This window comes from Paroedura picta, chromosome 7 (genome assembly GCF_049243985.1).
Source record: "Paroedura picta isolate Pp20150507F chromosome 7, Ppicta_v3.0, whole genome shotgun sequence".
NCBI classification, from domain to species: domain Eukaryota; kingdom Metazoa; phylum Chordata; class Lepidosauria; order Squamata; family Gekkonidae; genus Paroedura; species Paroedura picta.
The window spans coordinates 110960649-110981257 of NC_135375.1; the positions used below are offsets into that span (position 1 = coordinate 110960649).

The 20609-nt window shown below is 44.3% G+C and overlaps 2 protein-coding genes across 10 annotated transcripts in view; one reads left to right on the forward strand and one right to left on the reverse strand.

The window, feature by feature from the left end:
• Window positions 1–19919, reverse strand: part of RPS24 (ribosomal protein S24) — a 324293-nt gene extending 304374 nt beyond the window's left edge. The window contains exon 1 of the mRNA XM_077345963.1: window positions 19913–19919. Within this exon, the coding sequence (XP_077202078.1) occupies window positions 19913–19914 (2 nt within the window). The 5' untranslated portion in view covers window positions 19915–19919. The remainder of the gene's footprint in view (window positions 1–19912) is intronic.
• Window positions 1–20609, forward strand: part of KCNMA1 (potassium calcium-activated channel subfamily M alpha 1) — a 581951-nt gene that overhangs the window by 27797 nt on the left and 533545 nt on the right. The gene's annotated exons all lie outside the window — the stretch shown is intronic.

Here is a 20609-nt window from a genome sequence, read left to right on the forward strand (position 1 = left end):
GGAAAACTGGCTGAATCGGGAGAAGTCTTGTTTAATTCTGTCCCAGAGGCTACAATTTAGAGCAGGAATAGTCAAACTGCGTCCCTCCAGATGTCCATGGACTACAATTCCCATGGGCCCCTGCCAGCAAATACTGGCAGGGGCCCGTGGGAATTGTAGTCCATGGACATCTGGAGGGCCGCAGTTTCACTACCCCTGCCTTAGAGGGTCCACTTGGGATTCTGTGGCTGGAAAGTGCTTTCTGCTTCCAGACAGAGTACTCCTTTATTCATGCAAACCTAATAGTAGAATTTCTTATATGTATAACTGGAAACAATTTCCTCTCTCTGGTGTAGTGAGAGAAAGATTTCTATGGGTAGTGCCTTGTTGCAAGTTATATTGGAAAATATATCTATGGCTCCTGAGAAACCAGGTTTTGGCTTTTTCTTCACTAAAACTCCCCTGGGCTGCCAGCTCTTGTTAACTCCTTAGGGGAGTTTTCTCCCCACATTCACCCAAAAGATCTCTTAAGGGATTATCTTTGCCCACCTCAGGAGCCATTATTTCTCCAGGGGCCTCTGTCTGTTGTTTAGACACAGTTGATGGTTAAATCTTTTGAACCCCTTGCCACATGCGCATGAAGGTATGTTGGCTGCCGAATCGCACAACCCTATCACCTACTGCCTGCTGTCAGAGTCGACCGCTGGCCCATCCCCATTTCCCACATATGAAGGTTTATTGAGACCTTTCAGAACGGTTACAACAGCGTTCGAAGACATGAGAACTGCCGAAGACGTGAATCAATAACAAACATCATGCTAAATGCCTTTCCAGCCCGGCCCATACATGGCATCATCTGAGAGGCGTTAACCTCAGTGGCACATCATGAACTGCAGGGGTAGTCAACCTGTGGTCCTCCAGATGTTCATGGACTACAAGCCTGAAGGTCCACAGGCATAGAGCCCTGTTTGTCTGTTTCACTGGCCATGATAGAGGAAAGAGGGCCTCATCTCAAACTTTGCCCTGATGGGTTGTATCAGCCATCAGGGTGTTGTTGGGGAATGACCTGTCACCTGAATTTATGATGGAGGAATCAGCAATTCTAGGAGACAAGAGGTGGCAACAGGTGAGATACTCCACCTGTGTACACAAAGAGAGAATCTGGCAAGAAAAGACAGAGGTGGTTCTAAAAATTAATAAAAAGGAATTTTATCGAAAACAAATCCAAATCTCCCTAACAATATACATACAATTTAATCTAGATCACAGAGAAAACACAGAAATGATTGTGTACAAAAGAGGGAGAATTGGGTCATATGAAAAGCATACTTTCCCATCCGACACACCAAGGGGGAGGGTTCCAGAAGAAGCAGCCCATCCAGCTAGCTGGGTCTTATGTAAGATAGAGCCAAAGCAGAGAACGAAGAATGCTTGCTTCACCTTTGTCTTTATAGCAAACTTGTAACTTGAAGTTTAGGAGCAGGGCATAGAAGCCCTAAAACGAGGCCTTGATATGACCAGGAAGGCAATGTCAAAGAAACAGAGGTTTCTTAATGGGCAAACTACCAGTTGGTAAAATTACTCCAATGGGCCATTAGGAGTACCTCTGGAGGTAGTGAAAGGCTTTGGGCAGGACCCACTGTAAACAGGATTTTGATGTTTCAGTTATTAAAGGCAGAAGGAAGCTGCTAGAAGATTAACTTGAGACGTTCAGAGAGAAGAGTACAGAATAGTTAATTAGATCTGCCACTGGTCCAGGTGTGGTCCCATTCCTTTGTTCCAGTTGTGCTTGGATGGGGAAGAACATACTGCTGTGCCCTTCTGTGCAAAACATTGCATTACCCCTGTGATAGTCAGGAGATCTCTTGTTAAGGATCTTGAATTCACACAGAGTCTGCCAGTTGATCTATTTCTGTCATGCAAAGTGTTATGGGTAGCCAGTATGCTTGGCTTGACCTATGTTGCTTATAGTGAACCAGAAAAAAAAAGGAGGCTTGTAGCTGCTTTCGCTCCTTGCACAGTGAAGGGCATATCAAGGGAATGCTATGGTTTGGCCAGGTTACGGTGCCCACTAAAGATTTACACCCATTCTGCTCTAGCTATAGCTTATTTGGCAGCTGTCTTTGATGGAGTACCATTTACGGAGATCTGCTGAGCTGCTACTTGGTTGTCGGCAGCCATGTTTGTATGCCACTCCACTTTGTACCCTCAGACGAGGTGAGAAGCTCGAGTGGGGAAGGCAGTGCTTCTGTTCAAGCGAGGAGAGCATGCCCCACCACCTGGTGATATCAGTGACGAAAGATCAGTGGGGAAAACAAAGTTGGGCTTACCTGTAACTTGTTCATTGAGTATCTTCTGTGCAGGTACATATACCCTCCCTCCTGCTACATTGCATGCTCTGGCTTTGGTGGTGCTCTGGTGTGGGGATGCTGCTACGTAGCAGCAGATGGTCCTGGGTCAGGGCAAGTTTCTGGCTCCGTCTCTCAACATCCCCTGGAGGTTTTTAACTGCAAGGATTTCTCCTATGGCAGGCTTGCTCATGCACAGCCCCATGTTTGCCTGCATGGAAGATACTCAATGAAGTCATTACAGGTAAGGACAAGTTTGTTTTCTGACTGACAGACAGACATTCTTTAGCTGCCATTTCCCATCATTGCTCTTCCAGGGGATAAAACTGTAACGTTTCTGCCTGTCAGGAAGCCATTTGGCACAAGGATCTTGACTGAATTTTAAAAAATGATGCTCTTTGGATCTCCTGCCTGGGACACCCAGAGGTCTTGGGTTGGTTTGAAGAAACAGCATTAGTTTTATCGAGTGCGTTAGGAAATGGGAATTAGGAAGGAAGGAGCTTGATTTCATCAGAGGCTTCCTTTGATACATGGCTCCGTAGAGTAAGCTGATATGCTCCATCTAAATCACCATATAAAAATAAGCATATTGCCTCTGCACATCACTTAAGTAACCGCTATAACTTTTGCCATCCTACTGGCACAACAATTTTTTTAAAACAAGGATTGATTCAATTTCCAGTTAAATACTGAGGTTGTCCAGGCCCTGAAAGCTCTCTAATTTGTGTATCCAAGTGGCAATGAAGTTATAGATCCATTTCCTCTCCCTGTTTTTCTCAGGAGCGCCATTCTCTTGATTTCATAGGGACTAGTGCCTGAATGTCTTCTCACAACTAAATAATGCGCAGCTTGTGGCATAAGTGCACAAACCATAATGGATACATTATCTGGGGAGATTGCTTGGCTTGGGGAGTATTGTGAGCTCTGTTGGTCTGTGTAAAGCATTGTGGGATTGCAGTAATGGACTGCCAGAAGGGTGTGGTGGTTAGGGTGTTGTTTTAGGATTTCAGAAACCCAAATTACACATCTTCAGAATAACCTATTACAACAAAGGATTGTTGTAAGGATAGGATGGAGGAAAGAACTGAAATCGAAGCACAGACTACATAGATTGTGTTCCCCATCTTCACCCTTTACATATCCCACATGTACAGGGTTTGTGCATGATAAATACACCAGGGACATGAAATCCACAGGTTTCGTGTCAACTCTGTCCACACATGACCTTTGAGCACACAGAGTTCAAAAGTGGAGTGAGAGAGGGTGACATGTTCCACATGTTTATTTTGAGTCCAGTAGAGGCCAACAAGATGGCGGGGGGGGGAGGGTAATGAGCTTTCGAGAGTCGAGGCTCTGGCAATGGTTAGGCTGAGAATGAGTGGCTGGTCCAAGGCCATGCAGCTTTATTCCATGGTAGAGTGGGGGTTTGAACCTGGGTCTCCAAGACTGTGGTCTGGAACTCTAGCCATTATACAACATTGGCTTCAAGAGGTGGTTACTGTTGAACTGTTGTGAGCAGCCAGGCACGGGTGGGTTCGGGATTTTCAGGAGTATCTTGTCCTGGGCATGACCCAGATTCTCCTTGAAAGACTAAAACAGTCCTGGAAAGGGCTTTCCCTTTCCATACACCTTTCACTGGCAGAAGCCAAGACTTCAACAAGCAATACTTCTTTGATGCCTAGCAACAGGCACTAAGGGCATTTCTTTTATGGGGGGGCATTATAATTGTTACATTTCAGATTTTTATGCAAACTTGGGGCTTTTCTCAAGGTTGTATAAAAATCTGACTTGTCTATTCAAGTCCCTGATCTCTGGATTTCATTCATTCATTCATTCATTCATTCATTCATTCATTCATTCATTCATTCATTCATTCATTCATTCATTTTGTATAGCAGTCCTCCCTGCAAGGCAGGCTTGGAGCGGTTCACATACAGCACTGAACATATAAAATCACGATAAAATTGTAATTCAATATTAATTAAAATACCATTGAAGTCTCCACAGATTTGGCTATGTTGGGAGATACATTGATGAGGTGAGAATTCCCTCAGACAATGCAGTATGATAGTCTGTCCATTTATTTGCAGAGTACAATTGAAAAGGCGTGTGGGTGGTGCCTGGCAAAGTTTCAGAAGTCAGAGACATAGCTGAATAAGATTGCTGATGCTCAGATTTTGTCACTGCGGTTTGCCAGCCAGTCCCAAGGTCACGCTAAACCAGAATAAATAATACACTCATAAAATATAGAAGTTGTATGGGGAAAAAAAAATCAGAGGATTAATCACAAACACTTGATTCATCCTAATTTATACTGGTTGATGAAATCAGCTTCATAGAATCTGGGTTATCTTGGCCCAAATGCCTCCTTATGTATTGCATTCAAGTCCGTTGGAGAGTACACTCCATCCGGGTGGCTTACATAAAGGAGTGCATCTAATCCATTTCCCCCTATGGCTTTGTGATGTGCAAGCGAATGTCTTTGGTTGTTGTGCATCATTGTGGAAAGAGCTTCCATTTCTATCATCCAGGGTGCTTCCATTTAGCGTGAGTTCTCCCTGCCCTTCTGTCTTTGAAAGCAAAGTGCTGCCATTAGGGACCAGATGGTAGGCCAGCATGCCCCAGGGCCTTTGCGTGCAGAGGATCTGTTGCTTCTTCCCATTTTGGGTTTCTGTGGGGTTCTTAGCTGCATGGCTCCAATTGAAAAGGAGGAAGAGCTGGGCTGAGAAAAACCAAATTCCGGTTGCAGAGGTCAGGAGGCTTAGGAAGAAGGTCTCTGTTTCTACCCGAGGGCTCAGCGCGGTTTACAGGAAACAGGAAAAGATACAGATAACATACGGTAACAGGTGATAACAGTAATAACATTATAACAATAATAACTTAACACGATCATAACAATAACATTAGAAAATAGAAATTGCAAGAGCCTCAGCTCAACATTGGGATGGATCACATCCTAAAAATATATTCAGTATTCTGACTTGGAAGAAAGTCCCATGGAAGTTACTAAAACCCATGTGTATGATGAAGTTGGTATATTGCTTCAGCCTAGGGAAGGTAATTCTTCCATCACAGCAATTTCCAAATCATCATAGTACATATTTTGTTTTCCTGTTGCACAAGGGCAACTTTTTAAGCCCCAAATAACAAAATATTTATACACTAGTAAAAAAACCCACTGCAGTCAGGAATGCAGTGGGCACTGGTGGGGTACTGGAGGGGGGAGACAGACAGACAGACAGAAAGAATGACAGAAAGAAAGACAGGCAGAAAGAGAGAAAGGCAATCAGGCAGGCAGGACTTTGGCCCAATGATTGGGCTAAAGTCCTGAGTGGGAGTGGCCTGTCCAAGGTGGCCTGTCCAATTGGACCCTGCCTTGGACAGGCCATGCCCAGTCTCCGCCCATCCACCCCTTAGGCTGTTATTTTAAGAGCGAAACACTGTTAAAGATATTCACAGTTCTCAAGTATGACAAGCCTTTATGGTGGTCCAAATGGACACTGTACCATTAGTGGTGCTAACTGGATGTTATTTAAGGTTTCCCTATTCTGACAGAATTTGTAGGAGGAACTGGGACCATAACGCATATTGCATTTGACTGTTCATTGAGAGCTGAAGCTAGAAAGAAATGTCTTCGCCTTCGTTTTCTCTAGTTCTGGAATCTAGTATGACAATCAAATCTAAGATTAGCTGGCTTCTTTTAGATTCTGATTGCAATGTCACCTTCTGCATGACAGAGTTTTTTTGCAGCCCTGTATCGAATGCATCTTTGTTCTGCTATAGTCCGTGCGGCTTTTAACGGTATAATTAAAGTCAAGTCAAGTTGTTGTGGAACACTTTCCAAGTTGATTTGTCTGTCAAGGGTTTTGCGGAGGGCACTGGGGCATATTCTAGTGGAAACAGACTGGGTCTCTGGGGCCTGTCTTATCATCATCATTCCAAATAACTCAGCAGTGTGCCTTGGGACCAAAGGGCTCTGCTGACTTGGGAGCACCGTCCTGCTTGGCCATGGTGGTGTCTAGGCATGCATAGTCCACTGACTCTCTGCCTGGTGATGTGCCACTCTTCTGGCCTGTCCACTCATCAAAGGGGATTTCTTTTGCTCAACTGACCAGTTTGGAATTGCCCTCTGCGAGGGTCAGTGCTCCGAGCTTTCCTTCCTGCATTGCCATTTTAAGGCTCCACCCAGCAACTGGTTAGCACTGGGACGGCTTACCACAGTTACATACTCTAGAGAGGAAACAGTAGTTTACTAAATGCCCACCCCCACCCCTTTTCTTGGCACCAGTTTTGAAAAACGTGTTCAAATAGCAGAGGTCTGTCTGGTAGGGTGAACAACTGCCAGCCGATTTAAAAGAGTAAAAACAAAATATTAAAAGGAAAAAGTCCACACATTCTCCTGAACAGCAATGAGCTGAGCATGGAATTCAAAAGAGAGGTGTTAGCAGACAATGCCTCTGTCCCTTCCTCTGCACATGTCCCAGCTGGCCTTAGTCTACACTACAAAGAGCTTGGAGTCCTTGGCATGGCAGCTTCCCGTGGCTGTCAGGATGGAGCTCAGGTGCGGGAGTTCCTTCCTTCAGATGGATTCAGCCAAGGCTGCTGTGACCATTTTACTGTCTCCAGCCAGGAAGGCCATTACCATTTCCTAAGCTTTAAGGGTGGATATGTGTCAATGCTTGAATGCAATTGGCTTCCCCCTTTCTGTGTGTCTTCAGCTAGGAGAAAAGCCTTTAAAACCTCAGTAAAACTCGGCTCAAACCCAAACCACCAAATAAAATGCTTTCTTGGCACGCCTTAAAAGTCATAGAATTATATAATCATAGAGTTCGAAGGGACCTCCAGGCTCATCTAGTCCACCCCCTGCACAATATAGGAACTTACAACTATCTGCCCACTCACAGTGACCCCTCCACCAAAAATCTCCAGAATCCAGCCTGGTCTGGAAGAAATTCACCTACCATCCCATAGTTGTGATCAGCAGTTCCCTGGGTATGCAAGGAAGGTCCACAAGAAGGGTAAGAAGGGACTAAGCGTGCTCACTCAGCCTGGACGTTGTGTGACTAGCAGTAGCCCATTCCAGCAGAAACCTGGGTGTGATCCTCGATTCTTCCCTCTCTATGGAGGTCCAGGTCATGAGAGTTGTGTGGCAGGACTTCTACCACCTACGCCAAGCCAAGCTACTAGCACCCTACTTGGCCCCAGAATATTTAGCCACAGTGATCCATGCGATGGTCACCTCTAGACTGGATTTCTGCAAGTCACTCTATACAGGCCTACCGTTATCTGCAGTCTGGAAACTACAATTGGTTCAGAATGCCGCAACCAGGATCCTCACAAATACACCATGGAGATCCCACATCCAGCTGGTACTCCAAGAAAACTGGCTTCCAATTGAATTATAGAGTAAGCTTAAAGTTATGGTAATTACCTTCAAGGCTGTACACCAAGGGTAGTCAAACTGCGGCCCTCCAGATGTCCATGGACTACAATTCCCAGGAGCCCCCTGCCAGCGAATGCTGGCAGGGGGCTCCTGGGAATTGTAGTCCATGGACATCTGGAGGGCCGCAGTTTGACTACCCCTGCTGTACACGGTCTGGGCCCAGTGTACGTGAGAGACCGTCTCTCTGCCTATACCCCAAAAGAGCACTACGCTCTGGCACTGCCAACTGGCTATTAATCCTTGGCCCCAAAGAAGTATGTCGGACCTCAACAAGGACCAGAACCTTCTCTGTACTGGCCCCCACCTGGTGGAACGAGCTCACTGAGGAGATCAGGGTCCAGGACGAGCTCTCATAATTCCGCAGGGGGTGCAAAAGGGAGCTCCTCCACCAGGCATTTGACTGAGGTTAATCAGACCTCAAAACATCTGACCTAAAAACATCTGGCAGTCCCCCTAATTTGAAGTATTCTGACCTCCCTGGGGGTTATTCTATTGAAATTGTTCAATGAATTATAGTAAGCTGTTAAACCTATATTTATTGTTAGAAGTGTTACTGATATGTTATGTTGTGACTGTTATTAAATACATATGATATAATATGATGTTCTATGTTTCCCAAAGCGTTCCCTGTAAACCGTTCTGGGCCGTATGGAAAGGCAGTATAAAATCTAATAAAATAAAATAAATAAAAAATAAGAGACAAACACTGGCACGTCCCTTCCTGCCCACCCACTCACCATCTGCCTAAGTTCATTAGTCCTCTGATAAGTACTCTGATAGTGTTTATGCAGCTGCACATGGAAGGGGGAAGCCCAGCAGTGGCATGGGAACTGCCTTGCCCTTGATAAACTGCAAAGGATTGCCAAGGTTCCTTGGTAGATAGCTCGATTGCCATTTTTGTGTGCAATACAGTGAGAATGCAGTTCTCCCACCTTCTGACACTATAACATCTATGGGCCTCCCTGAGAATAACACACACGGGCCTCCCCGAGAATAACACACACACACACACACATACACACCTACAACTTAGTAATACTCGGTCTGGGATAAACTTGACAGGATAAACCTTTGGCTGTTCATGATACATTGCTGTTACCGATACTCCAAATTTATTAATTGCTTATTCGTTTGTTTATCTAAACAAACAAACAAACAAACAAACAAATAAATAGGGGAACTGAAGCTTCCCCTGGAGGAGGGGTCTCCAACCTTTTGGCAAATGGGGGTCACATTCGAGTGTCCAGTGCCTAAAGAGGGCCACATCTTAAACCAAAATTTAATACAATTATTAACCTACTTATTTAGATCAAAAGTAAATATTCAAAAATAAATGAAGAAAAGTTAGCTTTCATGCAATCCATTTTGGAACAATATTTTACTGTGGAATCCTTTTATTTAGCTACACATGCTTACCTGGTCAGTGTGATTTTTGTGGCTGTTTTCTGGTAGCCAAGGCACTGATGTCCAAGTCAAGGTTTGTGACAGACACTCTTAAAATGCTGTGCAAATGTTCATCTGTAAGCTTTGACCTACACTTTGATTTTACAATTTTCAACATGGAAAAGGTTTGTTCATAGATGTATGTGGTGCCAAAGACTGTGAATATGCCTGCAGCAAATTTCTTTAGGCTGATAAATATATCAGGTAGACCAGAATAGAATTCTAACAGACTATTTTTTTTTGTAAATGTCTCTGAGATGATCACTGGCTTGCACACCCATTAATTCCATCTGAAAAAAGTTGCTTGCATCTTCTGATGCTACTTGAAATGGATTCTGAAACATTCTTATTTCTTTTCCAAGCTTATGGCAATTAGTGAATTTGTTCTGAAATTCCACTTACAATAGGTTCAATGCTTTCAGCATTGAATTGTAAATTCTCATTCTTCTCAAATTTTAGTCCATTGCAGCAAGAGAAGTTTGAAAAGTTGCCCTCACTAACTTGCTTCACAAATATATTTAGTTTTGCTTCAAAAGCTTTCAATTCAGTATGCATGTCACGCACAAGCTTTCCTTTCCCCTGCAGCCTTAGATTTAATGTGTTCAGGTGCTCTGATATCTGTTAAGAAAACCAAATCAAAAATCCATTCAGGGGCAGAAAGTGATTCTTGACATTTTCCTTTCTCCTTAAGAAATTTCATGATGAAGAATGAAAAAAAAACATTTAAGGACTTTGCCTCTGCTGAGCCACCAGACTTCTACATAGTACAATACATCCCCGTATTTTGCATCTATCTCTGAGAGAAAAATTTGAAACTGACAAGCAAGGCCATGATGCCTGGTGTAATTAATGCTGAATACAACAATATACCCCATTGCCCATGGGGTCGCGATGGGTCGGACACAACTTCGCACCTAAAAACAACAACAACAACAACAACAATATACATCACACTTTCTCACTGAAGAATCTTACTACACAAGGCTTGCCAATGGATAATGCAGAGAAATTGCATGGGAAGTGTACCGGCGAATTTCAGTATTGCTTCATTGATTTTTGCAACTACACCAGTTTTACTTCCCACCATATTTCTTGCACCATCAGTTGTGATGCTTTTCAATTTATCCCAACTCAGACCAAGATTTTCTACATATACACCTTCAAGAATATGTTTTCTGCAGATGTGGCCCCTTTCAAACTCTGCAGTGCACACAACTCTTCTGTAATTCTGAAGTTGGAATCTTTCCCCCTGATAAAAATTAGGAGTTAAGCAGCGTCTATAATGTCATTGCTCTTATCTAATGCCAAAGGAAAAAAAAATCAAAACTTTTTGCCTTGTACATATGCAGCTCTTCTCCTAGTTCTTCAACATGCTTGGTGATTGCAGATGCGGATAAACTGACACAACTAACACAAGATACCTCCTCGGGGCACATTTCCACCATTACTTTAATCATGCACTTTTTAAGAAAGTCAGCATCAGAGAATGGTCTACCACTGTCAGCAATACATTTAGCAACATGATAGCTGGCCCTCACAGTAGACAAGTTCTCTTCAACATGTTTTCTAAAACGATTTTGCTGTAAAAACATTGATTTTTAAGAGAGTTTATCTTGTTCACTCTCACCTTTCCTTGATATATTGAGTAGCTCTTGTGACAGGATTCAAAGTGCCTTTTAGTATTATACTCTTTAATACTGAGAGTTTCATGACATCATGAAACTCTCAGTATTTATATTTATATTTATTTAAAACTAAGAATTACACAGTAGTCCATTTGTCATTAAAGACACAGTGCCCATCTATAATTTTTTGTTTCTTTGAAACAGAACTTCCTTTTGCAAACATCTTACAGGGTTTTTAGCAAAGCAACAGTTGCAGAGTTTCAATGTTATCCTTGAATAAATAAAAATATGACTAGTATAATTTCAGGGGCCCAACTCCTTCCTTTCCCATGAAATGCACTCTAGTTGCTATTAGCTGGGGATTTTCAATTTGACCATGGCAAAGAAGAGATCCCTGCCCTCCCTATCCACTACAGTTTTCAGAAGCACTGGGCTATATATACAGGCCAGGAACAATTTTTTAAAAAATGGATTGTGAATTTGGTCTACCAGATGGTAGAGTTGCAATCCTAAGTACATTGAATACTATTAGATTTATTTTTTTAATAAACACAGTTCCTTGAATTTTAAGTATACACCTGCTAATACATTTTAATTTTAATACACTAATTATTGGAGGCCCTCCAAAAAAAGAGGAAGATGTGAGAAGGGGAATGCCATAAGCTTCTCTGCTAAGAGAGTAGGTACTCACAGGGCCACTCACCGGCTCCTGCAGTCACAGATGTATAAGAAGACTCCTTGCTGGAGTGAGGAAGGGAGGAGAGGCAGAAGCAAGCAAGGCCAGAAGACAGAGCAACCAGCTCTTGTGGAAGGAAGCATTGCTTTTGCTTACAGCAGCAACCTCACCAGGAACTTTGGAAGCCACTTGCTTTGTTGGGTGGAGCCTCTAGAAATGTTCATTATGCAAAACACTTTGTATCCTTTTTTTGCAAAAATACCAGGCCTTTTACTGTCCTTCCCCCCCCCTTTTTTTTTGTGTGCAAAAGCAGACCTGACATTTCCTCAATGCATTCGCATAGCAAGTTTACCTTCCTTATATACATACGTAGCTTCAACATGGCAATTCATGGAGAGGGGGAGTTAAAAAGCTGAGTGGTATGGGTACCTGAGCTTTGCTGGCTAGCAAAGCATCCAGAATGGCCAAAATGCTATTATGGAGGGTAAGAAAAAGAGGGGGCTGACAGAGGGAATCATGGAGACCAAAACAAACAATGTTGCTATTGTCTTTTTTGCAAGAAAGGGACAGGATGGACAGCAGTAGATGGTGCCTCTTGAGGGAGGAGAAACAGTGTGGGTCTGAAGGAAAATGCCCTGGGGGTGATAGCAGCAGAAGCAGGTTGAAGGGCCAACCAGAAAGAGGTTGGTTGCTGCATGCGGCCTGTGGGTCTCAGGCTGGGGACTCCTGCCCTGGAGGAAGTAACTTTATTGGAAGGTGGGCTTTATGGCATTAAGCCCTGCTGAAATCTCTCCCCTCCCTGCGCCCCGCCATCCACAGGCTCCGTTCCCCCAAGTCTCCAGAAATTTCCCAACTTGGAGTTGGCAACCGTGAGCAAGAGGCCTTTATTTGAAGGGGGTGTTGCTTGTACATTTCACATGGGGGAAGATCAGCCTCCCTTCCCGTACTGCCTCCAGTTCCTGCCGGCTCTTTGCAGTGCCAAGAATGTTCAAGGTCTCCGTTCTTGAGAGCCACCTGCTAGCTGTTTTTATTCGTGAGCCAGGTGTCAGTCTGCTCAGGCCCCATTTGTCCTTTCAGTCCCCGGGCTGCAGCTGGTCAGCCAACGAGCCACTCCGCCCAGCGAAGCTGCGGTCCAGTAGTCTGCCAGAAATAGGTCGGGGATGTTGTGCAAGAGAGAAAGCGCTCGTAGATCCGGATCCGGCACATAGCTTTGCACTGAAGGCTCACTTCTTGTTCCTGGTACAGGCCACAAGGCAATCTGCCTCCCTCACCCCCGAGCTGTGGGGTCCTGGCCTGCAGCCATTATTCCAGGGCCAGGGCTGAGCTCCTGTTAACTCTATCCTTCTGGGACTTCATTCAGTGCTTTAAGGACTTTTTGAGTCAGTGTCTGCCTCTAGACGGCAGCTGTAACGATGCTTAGGACTAAGGCGGGAGGGGGAATATTGGGACTCCCCTCCCCCAAATAAATATCTAAAAAGGACAAAACACCATTACCCAAGCTTTGGAATGTCCCTCGAAGAGGCCTTGCATGTTCCACATCACTACAGACTCTGTAACTCAGTTTTATTTTTAGCCCCATAAGAAGCCTGGAAGCGAGAAAAGGGATTATAGGATGCTAGAATCCTGTAGGTTTTTTTTTTTTGTCCCAGCTTTTTCAAAGTCAGCCTTGTTTCATTCTTTTCCCGCCGAAGTGTTACCCATCCAGTAGAGAAATAAGAAAGCAATTTTCAGAAAGGTCAAAAGTGATGCCACCTGGAGATCCTATGATTTGGGATAAAGAAAATTGAAAATTTCTAGCAAGTGATCTCCCCCCCCCCCCCAAATATGTACTCAATGTGCAAAGGAGTGCTTTTTTGTTATGTAATCCCTGTCAGGTCTCTTTACACACAGAATTTCCTTTTAGATGTGCACCTAGTTTGCTTTAAAGATGTGCTAAAAGTGTAAAGCGGGAACACATATTTTGTATAGGTACAATAGACAAGTCTTGACTTGGGTGGCCTGGGCTGGTGAGCTCAACTCGTTTGAACTCGGAAGCTAAGCAGAGTTTGGCCCCTAGGTAAGTAATAAGTAAACAAATAAATAACCTTTAGAACAACCTGAAAAACGAATTCATCAGTGTTTCCAGCACACAGAAATTTAACGCGGTCCATGATGGCTGTTAGCTCGAAGTCACAGGCTGCAGTAGGAGGGAGACAGCGCCTCTAATGTTACGTTCTTGGAGCTGTGTGACGCTGCAGTCACTTAAGCCAAATGCGTGAACTGTTGCCATCTCAAAAAATTATCTTGGTGCAAAGATGATGAGGTTGCTTGTTCCTCTCGGCATGCCCGTGACTAATATTCTACATTGCAGGAAAATTCCACTCCAGCTGAACTGACTGTCCACAGCGTAAGAAAAAGGTTGTGGGCGAATGCTAAACTGTGACTTTGGTATTTCCCAAGTGACAAGGACAGTATTCTGCCCAAAGGAACAAGACAGTAGTCAGCGGTGTGCATTTGCTGGCTCTTATTCAGCACAGTTCTAAGGTACACATCAGTCTTGCATTTTACAAACATAGGCTTGTACTCTCATTCTCCAGGCCTGATTCAAGCAATGCTCCCTTAGCCCAGCATTTTGTGTAGTGCGTTGCTTGGGAGTGGAAAGCTAACTTCATCAACACGGAAATTTATTCCCAGAATCAAACTTTGTTGGTCTCAAAGGTGCAGCCGGATTTAAACTTTGTTCTTCTGTTTTGACACGAACTCAGTCATAGCCCACTCTTGGTTTTTTTGAAGTGCATGATATTTCGGCTTTCTAGCAGTAATGCCCTGGTTGGGCTTTCACTTAGTGTGGCAGAGACGTACCAGTGTCCTCTTTGTCTTTTGCTAAAAATACGGGTCTCTCGGGATATGCTGATAATGAATGTCAGTTTTCTGGGCAGAACATATTCAGTGTCTAGGGGCACCTTTAAGGCCAGCGAAGCTTTATCCAAGGCATGAGCTTTCGAAAGCTCTTACCTTGAATAAAACTTTATTGGTCTGAAAGGTGCCACTGGACTCTAAATTTGTTCTGCTGCTTCAGAGCAACTCGGCTCCCCGCTTGAATCCGTTTTCTGGGCTGTGTGCAAACTACTTTCACGGTTTTGCAAAATGTGTTGTGTTTCCTATTTTGAGGAACAGGAGTAGAGATGCCTTAGTTGGATTTGATAACAGAGGTATCACATTTGATCATATAAGCTCACACTGCAGAGAGCAAATACCTAGAACAGCTATAGGACAGGTGGACATATGTCATTTGGAAATGTTTTTATGCTGTTAAGTAATTATTATTTGAGATTGCACATTCTCTTATTTACTTTTTTATTACTGATTTGAAATGTTTTAAATCCTTTTGTATTTTCCTTTTGTATTGTAATGGCCTATGGCTACATGCAATAAAATCTGACTTGAACTTGAACATATAAGTTCACATGGAAATGCATTAACGTTTTTGATATCCCATTGTTCCAAGCATTGTTTCTGCCAGATGCGGGCTGGCCCCATGGAATTGGTCATGTCTTCAAAGTTCATTGTTACCTGCTTTGATGGATGGAAATCTATTCAGCTCCGTCATGATCAGATGCATTATGAAACGAGCATCCCTTCTATCCAGGCAAGCTATGCTCCCTCTCCACATGCAAAAACACAGCATTGTGAGTGTGAAGCTGTTAAGTGGCATTCTGGTCTCTATGTGGGCAAATGTCTCTGCTTTACATTGGAGCCTATCCTTGGTCTGAATGCCAGACTCACCCCACAGTTCAGAGAGTCATTCATTCATTCATTCATTCATTCATTCATTCATTCATTCATTCATTCATTCATTCATTCATTCATTCATTCATTCATTCATTCATTCATTCATTGAACTTGTATACCACCATTCCCAATTGGGCTCATGGCGGTTGACATAATAAGAAGATAAAAACATAATACAACCTCATATTAACCCTGGTTACATTATTAATCAATAAAACAAGAGGCAGAAACAACCACTAACTACCGCCAGCTGGGCCAAAATCCTTGCTGTCTTACTGATGGGAGCGGGAGGTAGAACATAGGAGGACACGATGGACATGGGGGGATCCCAGACTGAATACGGGACCATGCCCTGGCCTCAGCCATATGCCTGGCGGAAGAGCTCCATCTTACAGGCCTTCCAGAAAGTTGACGATTCCAGTTATGCAAACAAAACCCAAGCTAATGTGGGCTGTGCACATTTCAGAACTGTGGCTCACTGGTGGAGCCTCTGATTGGTGTGCAGAAGGTCCCACATTCAATTCCTGGCATCTCCAGTTAATTGAGCAGGCAATAAGTGATAAGAAAGAGGCAGGATCCAGTGCATTGGTTCGGGTAGTGGGGCAGCTTTCCCTACAGCAGGAGGAGCAAGATGTGGGTTGGAACAGAACGGCTGGTGTGAAACACCAGCAGAATGCAGCAGCAGGATCCGGCCCTGTCACAACCTTCGCTTTATGCAAGGTCTCCAGATGTTCATGGCAGACAGTGCTTTATGCTCACGCACAGACTTTAATGACAGAGTTGTAAATGAAATATTGTGGTTTCCCCGCTGAAGCTCAGGATCATATTTTTGGGCCGGTAAATTGTAGCACCTGTTAAATTATTAAAAGAGGGAAAGATGGAAAGCACTTGTCTTTTTAAAAAGAGGGGGGAAAAGGGCAGCTTTTCATGCTCTGAATTTATGAAGATGAAGGGGGATTTTTTTTTGTACGCCTGCTGGCCGAGAGCAGAGATTTTTCTGTGGACACCAAGATGCAAATTGAGCCGTGTCAGGATTAGAGGAGGCACTGGCTTGCCAAACCAGGGGCCATTCTGCACAGTGCTAATGTTGCTGAAGTCTTACCATTGTCTAACGCTATTTTTTTTTACGTTACACACGACGTCGTACACAATCTGCAACACTCTGACAAGGTCTAAGGCTGGGTATGCTAAACATTTGGAAACAATAATTGTCACACTTTACATTTTTCAGGCTGGGGGGGGGGCTAGGTGTGTGGAGAGAAACTTACTCCAAGAAAAGCTGAAATACCCAGGTTTGCCCTAAAGAATTACTTTGAGAACATTGGTCTACTGATGCAATCAGTATGTTGCATGGAAATAGTTAATGATAAAGCTTTTCCTGTGATTCTGTGTGTAGGATTCCCATTTGTCCGCTTACGGTGAGAGACTCTCAGCCAACTGTGGCTTTTGCCTGCTGACGCTCAGCTGATTGCTGGCAGCAACTGGATCCAAAGAAAAACTTGCATTGGAAGGGAGCTCTAGACCTTGCTTTCAGTGTTTGCAGGATTTAGCCCTGAAGCATGAAGTTGAGTAATTGCCCTGACCCGAAGGGCCCATGCTAGCCAAACTTTGTCAGATCTCAGAAGCTAAGCAGGGTCAGCTCTGATTAGTACTTAGATGGGGGACCTCCAAGGAAGGCCAGGGTCTCTATGCAGAGGCATGCAGTGGCAAAAGCCACCTCTGTTTGTCTCTTGCCTTGATAACCCTATGATGGATTGCCTAAGTCAGCTGTGATTTGTTGGCCCTGACCCAAACTGAGAAGAATGTACCTTATAAGCACCTGAGGAATTACGGTGGTTGAACACTTCCAGGATTGAAGTAGGTATCCTTCATTGGACAACAGGAGATAAATTAGAAGCCAAGGCTGATAGAGCGAGTGATAGGAATTTTTAAAACTATTACTCAGCAAAAAAATACTTATTTCATTAACAGGCTTCTTCAGGGGTCTTTTCTCTCTTTTCCTTTCATGCCAACAGGCATAATAAGCTCTAAAAGTTATACTTAATGGTTTTGTCTCTAGTATTATATCAACATTGTACAAATTGCAGTTTGGTTTTTGAAACAAATTTTAATCTGTTTATTTACATAATTTCAACTAAAGAAGGATGGTTAGGATTACCAGATATTCTATTTTTAGAGAACTCCTCTTTTTTGTGTCTGTCCGTTCTCTGTGGGGCTCTTTAAAAACTGATGCAAATGTCCTCTTTTTGTACTGGAAGGTTAAGAATATCCCTAGTTAAGTAGCAATTATCACAGCTTAAATAGGAGGGTATTTAAAATGGGATTTGTCACGGGGATCACTGACTTGAAGGTGTCAGTTGGGAAACATGTCCTCTTTTTTGCCTTTCAAAATATGGTAACCTGAGTATTCTTATGTAAGTACTAATTGTAAAGCCCACTTTAAAAGCGGGCAGGAAGAAGGTGGCAAACAGCGTGGCCCCGTGGCCAGCAAAAGCCTCCACACCAGCTGCCTGCCCTCCTCCCCGCCTCCCACTTGGGAGAGGAGCAACGTCCCTGCCACTGTCCTAGCACCGCTCCTCGGCCCATGGAGAGGTGGGCAGCCAGGTGGGGAGGCTTCTGGTGACACCAACCCTGCGTAGGAGTGGGAAGCCACACAGAAGCCTCCCCACACCTTGTGTGGCAGCTTAGACCACACAGAGCTGGGAGGAGGCAGCATCCCTGTCGATGCTCCTCGGCCCACAGGGAGGCCACAGCGGGACCATTTGGACCGGCAGGCATTAGCCAGGTCTTCCTGGCCCTTCTGAACTCAGGATGCAGAGGATGGGCCAAGGTGGCAGGTCAGGCCAGGGGATTCGCATTTGGAGGCCTCCTGTTTTACTGGTGGGTTGCCATTTCCCAGTCTCTCCCCTCCAGGATCCCTGGAAGGCATGCGGCCTTAGAGGCCGTACTGACCACCATGGGGCTGGCCTGTGGGTCAGCCTCTCCCTCCCATCCACACCACCTGTGCTTCCTATGGGTGGAAGGAGGCAGTGGAGGCGGTCAGGGGTGGGGCACCCCCTACGTTATTGGTCCTCTGGGGTGAGTGATGCCCCGAGGAGGAGGCGGAGGTGGGCAGAGGCAACACATAGCCTACTGATTGGTCCTCCAAGGCGTGTGACTCTCTCTAGAGCCAATCAGGTAGGCTGTGAGTCATTTGGGTATATCCTTTTTTTAAATTATATTTTATGATGATGAGAACTCAGTATTGTATTTGTATATGATATTACAGATTCCTTTGAAGAGGATTGCTGGTGAAATGCATAGAAAAGTTTTAACTGAATAATAATATATTTCTGCTGTGGTCTAATTTTTTTATAGCTCTCCTTGACTGGTGTGACCTTTTATTTTCTCCTTAGAGGACAATGGGGCACTTTCTCTGGGTGCCTGCCTCAAATGAGCATTTTGACCATCCTATATGTCAGTGTGCCAGGCAAAGACTGAAGCAGGATCAGCGTCCCAGCTCAGAGAAGGTAGAAATTGTCTTGGGGGGAGGGAACTATTACCACCTGCAGGTTCCAGGGCAAAGGAGGAGTGAGGCCAGGGCCTAGTCTGCACACATAGGATAATGCACTTTCAATGTGCTTTGGCAGCTGGATTTTCCTGTGCAGAACAGGAAAATCTACTTCTGAAGTGCATTGAAAGTGCATTATCTATTGTGTGCAGACTAGGCCCAGGACTGCTACATCTTTTGCCTAGGCCTGAACGTATCTTGTCAGGTGCTGAGATACATGGGCCTTGATATTGAATGCATGCCTGAACAATGGCTTTTTCCCTTTCACTGGAACAAGAAATTAAGAAATGAACAATTCTATCTCTCATTTATATATTCATAGAAAAATGTCACTTTGGAATAGGGCAGTTCTGAGTGGATTATCTTAAGCGTCATTTGTAATGTAGCTGTCTTGGCGATTAGCGGACAGAAGTATAATAGATTTTGCCTTCTCTGTGCGAGCTCGCCGAGCACTGCTGTGTCTTTCTGGTTCTTCCAGAGTTCACTTTCCTTCCTACTTCTGGTAATGGTTAGGAAATTCATAACTCTTTGCCTGCCAGTAACAATTTCACCAAACAAAGCAAAACTGGAGAGGGTTAAGGTTAAAGTTGTTGGAATCTTTCTATTAAAGCTGCATCCAGATTTCATGTCAGAGAAGAAGAAGAAGAAGAAGAAGAAGAAGAGTTGGTTCTTATATGCCACTTTTCTCTACTCAAAGGAGTCTCAAAGCAGCTTACAGTCGCCTTCCCTTTCCTGTCCCCACAACAGACACCCTGTGAGGGAGGTGAGGCTGAGAGAGTCCTGAGATTACTGAAGAAGAAGAAGAGTTGGTTCTTTCTCTACCCAAAGGAGTCTCAAAGTGGCTTACAGTCGCCTTCCCATTCCTCTCCCCACAACAGACAGCCCTGATATTACTGCTCAGTCAGAACAGCTTTCTCAGTGCTGTGGGGAGCCCAAGATCATCCTGGCTGCATGTGGGGGAGTGCAGAATCGAACCCAGCTCTTTAGATTAGAAGTCCGCACTCCTAACCACTACACCAAACTGGCTCATGTGGCTGGATTTGTGCGCCAGTCATTTCCTTCCTTCTCATGTGAAGAATCTTGGCGACAAACTAACTCTGATTAACTGGGACCCTGTGTGGATCCTGACATGTAATTCGTCACAATCCTGGTTTGTCCCTGGGAAACTCATTCCAGTTAGCCCAAGTGCTTGTTTTTACACATCACCTTTTTACTGCCGTGAACCAAGAAGAAAGGTGGAGTATAAATATTTTAACAAATAAAATTAAAAATTCTAACCAAGATTTCAATATGGGAGTCAGGGAGGGGGGGGAGGGTATCTAGGCATGACGACAAACCAGGTTTGTGCTTTTCATTGTAACGGTCACTTTAAATTGACTTCTGAATGAAGCATCAGGGTCCACACAAAGTCTACGCCTGTCATGTGGATGCCACCAAGAAGGCTTCATGCCGTTGAGCCTACACTGGGGTATAAATGCAGTTGAGGGTGTCTTTTGAGGTAAACAGGGTTCGTACTTGGATGGGAAACCAACAGGGAAGGTTCTGCAAAGGGACCCAACAGCAAACCCATGTGCTTCTCACGTCTTGGAAAACTGTGGCAATAACCTCCAACAATAACTCCAATGACCTCCAAAGTCAGCTCAAGCCGACTCACTATCAGTAACTGCCATAAACATTTTCCCGGGACCATCGTCAGCCAGATGCTCTTTCAGGCCTCTGCCCTCTCTGCTTGTTTCATCTCAGCAGATCTCCTCTCAAGAAACACCATTCAGAA